We start from the raw sequence: 8,163 nt of genomic DNA on the forward strand, positions 1-8,163 counted from the left end.
ATTCTTTCATGTGGATGTATTATTTATTGGATTTAGTATTATTTAAATTTATATGCAATTCAACATCTTGGGATCCTCAAGGAATGTAATTTGTTATGTTTGCTTATGTATGATTGTATGTTATTGTTTGTACTACTTTATGATTGTTGTACATGTTATTCTAAAAAAAGATATGTTTGGAAAACTTAAAAAAACTTTAGGTTAGTTCTTTTGGATCCCTTAGCAGGGCATTACACTTTTGCCCTATCTCATTACCCTTTTAGTAGCCAAGATTTCTAAAGAAAGAGAAGTAACTAAATTTGGACATCTATGAATATTATGAAGGTCCCAAGGTAGGCATATAGAAGTTCAAATGGTAAAGGAGAGAGGCAATTGAATTGTTTTGTGTCTTTTATGTAGAGGGTCCTAATAAATTTTGACAGCTTTAGATTAAGAATGTGGAGAGCATTAGTGCTTTTGAAAAGATGAAAGGAAAATGAATAGACTAATGCACACAGAGGGTTGAGAAAAAATTGAATGGTAATAGCAAAAAGGGTCAAAAGTTACCAAACAAGGACATACTAAAAACTCTAATGTCACTAAAAATTTATGAAAAAAAAAAAAAATGTAGGAAATAGATAAGCCCTAGATGATGCAATCATGGTAAAGTGCCATGAGAAAAGGAAAAATGTGAAAATATTAGACAAGAGTACCTTTGAATCAAAAGTAGGATTGAGATAGAGAATAGAAATTTGGAGGTGAATCCAACATTTTATCTGCTGAAATGAATCATTATTTTTGGAAACAAGAAGATACAAGTGATACCCTTGATGTGAGGGAAGTATGCAGAGGCCATGTTTAGTAGTCTACAAAAGAAAATTATTAATGTGTCAATTCCTTACCACGACTTGCTAGAATTCCCATGTTGATTTTTCCACAATTTTTGTGTAAGAAAACAAAAAGACCTCATGGATAAATGCCCTCCAACAATTAATAAAATAAAATCTTAGAGTAAAAAATTGCATTCAACAGACAATGATATATGAAACATAGTTTTGTAGGAATACTATCTTATATTCACAAAAAGTCACAAGAAAACATTAGTCTCCCCATTAATTTTCTTCACCTTGAATTATTTGATTGGCAACTCATTCAAACCTAATCTGACTCCAAAAGTTATAAGGGCTCACCCCTTTAAAGTACTAAGCTTCAAGTTAGTAAAGAAACTTGTAAATTCTTCTTGGTTACCAAAACTTAGAGTTATATGATGGTGGTGCATGAGTACATAGGTAAATGAACAATCAACACCAGAAATAAAAGAAAATTTCCATTCCAGTTGTTTGTGTTGGATTTGTTATTCTAGTGTGGTTTTTATTTTTAGTTTATATTGAAATTTCCTAGATAGAAGATTAGAAAATGGTCTAATTGTTCTCAATCTTTTTATTGCCATAGTATTTCGACATTTAATAGGAAAATAAATAAAACTCATACAAAGGAAAATGGTGTAGCTAAATGTATAGAGAGAAAACTCAAAAGGAAACACCAAACAATAGTACAATCTACATAGGAAGTTTAGAAGTCACAATTTGGAAAGAAAACAAACATAAAAAATATTATGCTAAAGATGAAAGATCTAAGAAGAAATAAAATTGAAATGAAAAGATATGCAAAAATAGGGGGATTAGAAGATTAAGTGAAAGAAAGGCAAAGAGGAAGATCATAGATAAGTCAATGCTAATTTTTAAAGAAGGAAATTAAATCTTCATTGGAATAGAAGAAGACATTTTTGCGTGGAAGGTATAGGACCGAAGACTGAGGATATAATTATGTGTAGAGGAAAAAGGAGTAGTATCTAAAAAAATGAAACTACAAGAAGACACACAATGTAAATAAAAAATTATTCATACTATTGAGTACTTTCCCCTCCCCTATTTTTTCCATTCAGAGGAAGTGAAAGAAATTTCGTAGAAGAAGGAGGATGTGGTAAAGAAAAATGTTGATACTAGCGAAGAAGAGGAGATCTTGATAAAGAACCCTTGTGCTTCAAATGCTTTGAATAAAACATTACTCATGATTTTTTTATTGAACCTGATAATTCATTGCTGAAAGCATCTCCTAAAGAAATGGAAGAAAAGAATGTGGAAAATAGAGAAAGGATTTTCCCAATCGCCAATACAGTCAAGTTGACTGAGGTCAATATGGAGCTAATGGAGGACGATCTCAAAGGGGTGGAAATTTACCTCCATTAGGTGTGCTCCAAATTTGAAAGGAAATCTCCATGTATACCTTCATAATGGAGAAATGGACCTTCAATTCCATAAAAAATCTCAAATTAACTATACCCCTCTAAATGCAACAATGAAAGAAGTGAATAGGGTGAATGAGGGGCCTAAGATTGGTTTTATTGGGAATGATATGGAGAAGAACAATGTGTTGCAGGTGTTGATTATAGAACAAAGAACCTAGAAAGAACTACCAACAAAATTTTCAATAATTACCAAAAACTTGAAGAGGCTTCAATAAAGAGATTGAATAAAATTATATGTAACATTGATTTGAACGTGGATAAAATTATGGTGCTTCACATGGATGAACCTAAGGGTGTAGAAGAGTCTCCTAGTAAGAAAATAACCATATAAAAACTAAGGAAGCTCAAGGCCAAGAATGATGAGATGATAAAAGAATATGTCAAAGCGGGGCCATAGAAAAAAAGATGGAAAAGGAAGAGAAGTTGGCTCTTTAGCCAGCCTAATGTTTGGTTAGTTGTCTAGGTTATTGGCCTTTCTTGTCTTTTTGAGTCAAAAGTGGGTATGTAGTTTGGTTTTTTTCTCATCTTAGTCTTTTTTAGTGTTGTTTTAGTGGTGAGTTATTGGTGTTTGGGGTGTTTACTTTCTTTACCAATACATTTTGAAACTATTTAACTTTTTTTAAAAACATTTAGTGACTTTTGGGGTTTTGGGTCTCCTATAAAACACCTATTTTAATACTTAATCGAAAATAAATATCTAAAAAATATCATATACAACTAATAAGATAGTAAGAATTCTTGTGGTGGCATTGCAAACTATGTATTGGTTAAGGAAATCCTTTACTTATATGAATCAATAGTAAATTTTTAATAAGAAATTTGAAGCTCAAAAGTTTTTACACAAAGATAACCACATATATCCTTAGGTTGCAAAGGACAACAGCAATGAAAATCTAAATCGTAGAGGATGATGATAATGACATTTTTAACCTATATTGAGCATAGATTCTTATGTCCTATCTCATTACCCTTTCAATGGCCAAGATTTATGAATATGGAGAAAAAACTAAATTTTGACATCTATGAAGATTGTGATATTGCTATCAGGATTTAACTGTGTGATTTTGAGTCAAACTCATTGACCCATGTTTCATGAGTAGTGATTCAACACAAATCCATCTCTCATAAGAATAAATGGGACACTTAGCAATCATTGGATCTAGGTGATGTTTTATAATCTATGAAGATTATAAAGGTGCCAAGGTAGGCACAAAGAAGTTCAAATATTAAAGGAGAGAGACAATTGAATTAATTTGTATCTTTTATGTAAATGTTCCTTATAAGTTTTGACTTCTTTATATTGAGAATGTGGAGGGCATAAGTGTTTTCACAAAGCTGAAAGGGAAAGGAATAGTCCACCACACATAGAGGATTGAATAAAATTCAAGTGGTAATAGCAACAGGGGTTAGAAGTTTGTAAAGAGGGACATATGGTAAAATTCTAATACCATTGAACATTTTTGAAATAAAGACAATGTAGGAAATAGACAAGCCTTAGTTGATGCCATCAAAGAAAAGTGTCAAGGGAAAAGGGAAAAGTTGGAAAAACTAAACAAGTGTACCTTTGAATCAAAAGCAGTATTGAGATACATAATAGAAATTTGAAGTCAAATTCCACATTTTATCCACTTAAGTGCACCTTCATTTGTTGTAACAAGAACATATAAGTTGTGCCCTTGATGTAAAGGCAATATACAGAGGCCATGTCAAATAGCCTACCCAAGAAAACCGTCAACATGTCAGTCCATTTCCATCACTTGGACACCTCACATGCTCATATTTATACAAAAAACATTTTGTTGTAAAATAAATAGCCCTCTTGAAAAAAGGCTCTCCAACAATGAATAAAACAAAATTTTAGGTTAGAATAAAAAATTACATTTAACTAAAAATAATATATGAACCTTAGTTTTATAGAAATATTATCTTATATTAACAACTTTCGAGATTCAAACTTATTAAAAATAGTCATAAGAAAATATTAGTTTCTGCCATTAATTCTCTTCACCTTGAGTTATTCCATAGGAAAATCTTTCGACCCTAATCTTACTCCAAAAAGTTATAAGGGCCCACCCCCTTAGTGCTAAGGTTCAAGTCGATAAGGCAACTTTTAGTTCTCACTTACCCAGAATTAGAGTTACATGATGGTGGTGCATGAGTACAAAGCGGAATGAAAATTCAATACCAGCAAAACGAAAACATTTTCCTATTCCTGCTATTTTTGTTGGATTTGTTATTCTATTGTGGTTTTTTTTCCCAGTTTATGTTGAAATTTCTTAGCTAGGAGATTAGAAACTCATCTAATTTGTTCTCAAACTAGATTTTCCTTTTTTACTGCCGTAATATTTCTAAAAAATAAATAAAACTTATTCAAAGGCAACGTGCGTAGCTGAATGTACAGCGAGAAAAAAACAAAAGAAATAGTGATGAATACTGCAAGCTGCATAGGTAGTTTAGAAGTCACAAGTTGGAAAGAAAACGAACATAAATAAATATTATGCTAAAGATTGCAAGGTCAAAAGATCGAAGAAGAAATAAAACGTAAATGAAAGGATAAGCACAAAATAGAGGGAATTAGAAGAAGATTGCAGATAACTTAGCACCAAGTTTGAAAGAAGGCAATTAAGTTATAAAACTGCTACATGGAAGGTATAGGAGCAAAGACTGAGGAATATAGAAGTCTGCGTAGAGTGAAAAGAACCAGTGTCCGAAGCAAATTGTGACTACAAGAAGACACACAATGTAAATAAATAGCTCTCACACAATGTAAATAAAAACAGAGTTATTTGTAGTGAAAAGATCATACTCATTGAATTTGCAGATTTTATTTTAATCATTGTAAAGATGTACAAATTTTAAAAAATTTGAAAGACTTTATTATGTAGTTCTAATTTTAATACTAGGGGAAAGAGTTAGTTGTTGTTTATGTTTGAAAGATTTATTTCTTCAATTACTGTTTATCAAAAATTTCAAAAACTGATAATGGAGGTATTAATAGCTGATTACACATGTACTAAAGTTGATTAATTTTTAAAAATTTTGGTTACTGATTCTTCCATTTGTAAAAAAGCAGTATTTTCTGTGAGTCGCTATTGGGGGTGAATATGACTTAGGGCAAACAAAATGACACTTTTAGACCGCCTCCCACTCTCTATGAGTTCTACAGAGAGCTCAGCAAGAAAGTCGAAAAATTAGATATTCAAAAATAGACAAATTTTGAATATAGATTAAAAACTATAGATACACGAAGTTAAATGATTTTATTGATTTGCTGCAATTCCATCAGCTTGATAAGACAGTTTTTTTCCCCCTTGCATCAGATTGTTCCTAATACCATTTGATCTTTCAAATTATTGACTAAACAAATGAATTTCCGTCACTTCATTTAATTGAGAATGTGATTAAACGTTGAACAAGTATTGCTTAGCAACACCATGAAAGGTCGCGTCTTGCCCGAGGGAAGCGTAGTGTTTTAACCCATATTATATACGAGACCACTTACAATCCACTATCATTCGTGTTGTTGCACTGCTCTTGTTAGGCATTCTAGCAACCATGGCACTGTTTGGAATCTCGACTCTTCTTCACAAGATCAACACTGCAGTTACCGAGGGTGCATCAGAACAGAGAGCCCGAATGGACGATCATAACAACGATTCAACAAGAAACGTGAAAACGATAGTCTTGGACATGGAAAACACACTTATAAACGCAAGTTTCACTCCCCTCCCACACTACGACTTCACAGTCTCTCTCCAACCCCACTCCAACATCACATGCTACGTCCAGAAAAGGCCTGGGCTAGACCAACTTCTACAACAACTAGCAGAAACTAATTTCGAAATTGTGATCTTCACTTCAACCACCAAAGATTTCGCAGACCCAATTCTAGACAAGATAGAGATCAATAACACAATAGATTTGAGACTATACAGAGATTCCTGCAATATAGAAGCCGAAGAACAAGTACCCATCAAAGATCTTTCTAAGCTTGGAAGAGATTTCAAGAACATTATCATTGTGGATCACGAGCCGCAATGTTATAAACTTCAGCTGGAAAATGCTTTCCCGGTGAAACCATTTGAAGGCGACCTAACCGATAGAGATCTTCTGAGGGTCATAGATTTCTGTAAAATAGCAGCAAAGTGTAGGGACGTGAGGAATACCATACGGACATATGAAGCTTTGTGTAGGAGTGTTAAGGAATTAGATCCCCTTTGCAGTAAGAAGAAAATTATTGCGCTTGAATTCTTTGATGTTTTAGTAAAGGCAAGCCACGAGCCAATGCAACATTATGACTTTGTTATTTCCTTCATTCGTGATACGGCAACTGGGTTGGGAGAAATTGTCCCTTACTATGTCTTGAAAAGGCCTGGGGTAGAAATTTTCTTGGATGAATTGGCTAAGTATTATAAGATTGTGATTTTTACAGATGCCAAGAAAAAATATGCAGATCTTGTATTGGACAAACTTGATATTGATTTCAAAATAGAACGTCGTTTGTATAGGGATTCGTGCACTCATTGTGATGATGTTTATGTGAAAGATTTGACTAAGATAAATCCAAACTAGTCTCTAGAGTGTTTTTCCACCTAAATACATAATTGAGAGGTCATCAACTACCATTTGCTTAAGAATTATTTAAAATTGTAGAAATTGTCAACAATGTTGCAATGTTGTCAACACGGCCTAGAGGAGCAAAAATTGGGACAATCATGTAATATGATGATATAAAGACCAAATAATTCCTAGATTACCTAGTTGGACCATATCCAACCTACTTGGAAGATCCTAAGTTCTAAATGATAGAGTTTCTCAAAGATGCAAAATGTTGTCATGACAACATTTGTAGTTCTTGCAAAGTTGCATGACAACAAAGCTAAAAAGTTGCATAGCATGGAAAAAGAGGTTATATGGTTATGGTAACTAACAAAATACCCTAGAGAGACCTATATGACCTCTAAGAAGATCATTTCTTGAGGTTGGACCTTGTAAGGAGGAAGTGTTGGCATTGAAAACCATGTTTTTTGTCAAAATTTTGATAGTTTTTGTGCTTTTGGATTGCATGCTTATCATAATGAATTGAAGTTTGGATTTTGACTTTAGATTAGTGGAGTTCATGCTTGTATAGTTATTTTCCATTCAGATTGAAATTTTTTAGGTGTTCATTTAAGTAGGTTTTGAAATTCATTTGTAAATACTTTGTATATTGGTGCAATTTTGACCATTTTTACAAGAATGCCCCCAACCACCCCCCCCCCCCCCCCCCCACAACTCCCACCTTGAATTCCTAATGTGAGTTCTTCATGGATTTTAGAGAAATGGGAGTGAAACCAATGTACATAATGTACATTTTTTGGGGCCCTATAAATTTGGTTAAGCATTTTAAAACTAATGCCCTAGGTGAGTCTTGAGCACCTGACTAGGTAAAATCAGTGTTTGCAAGTGGCTAAAGGTGGATTGAAAATGATAGATAGTTCAATCCCTGTTGTGGAATGGGAGGGGGGAATTCTTGAAGATGCTAAGTTGATGGGGAGAAGTTTCTACAAGAATTTTTGTTGTCCTTTAGAATTGGACCTAGAAAATACTATCATAACCATCCTAAAACCCTTGTTTTTAGGCATGGTTATATCTTTCTGATATATAGATAGGTTGGAGACCTATACTCACAAGATATTTTATATTTTCCAAAATGGTACTTGGATCCATGATGAATTTAGCACCTTTTTTAGGGAAACTTGGGATTGTGGCCTAAAAAGTAAATTAGAAAGGCTAATTCAATTAGGCCTAATTGTTGCAACTTGGACAGATTTTCAAGAATTGGTAGAAAAACCTATTGGGATTGAGTCAATAAGGTTTAATGATGTTCAAAACAT

General features: G+C 33.1%; 1 protein-coding gene across 1 annotated transcript; it reads left to right on the forward strand.

Annotated features, from left to right (window-relative positions):
• Window positions 1–5,842: 5,842 nt before the first annotated feature.
• On the forward strand, window positions 5,843–6,859 carry LOC149566502 (uncharacterized). The gene has a single exon (XM_089816490.1). The coding sequence runs from the start codon at window positions 5,843–5,845 to the stop codon at window positions 6,857–6,859; it is 1,017 nt and encodes a 338-aa protein (XP_089672616.1).
• Window positions 6,860–8,163: the final 1,304 nt, after the last annotated feature.

The sequence above is a fragment of the Cupressus sempervirens genome, chromosome 3, assembly GCF_028749045.1.
Source record: "Cupressus sempervirens isolate cs-2001-9-10 chromosome 3, ASM2874904v1, whole genome shotgun sequence".
In the NCBI taxonomy this organism is placed as follows: domain Eukaryota; kingdom Viridiplantae; phylum Streptophyta; class Pinopsida; order Cupressales; family Cupressaceae; genus Cupressus; species Cupressus sempervirens.

What these genes read in the sequence shown, in the direction of transcription:
- LOC149566502 (XM_089816490.1), top strand. Translation starts at nt 5,843, where the DNA reads ATGGCACTGTTTGGAATCTCGACTCTTCTTCACAAGATCAACACTGCA.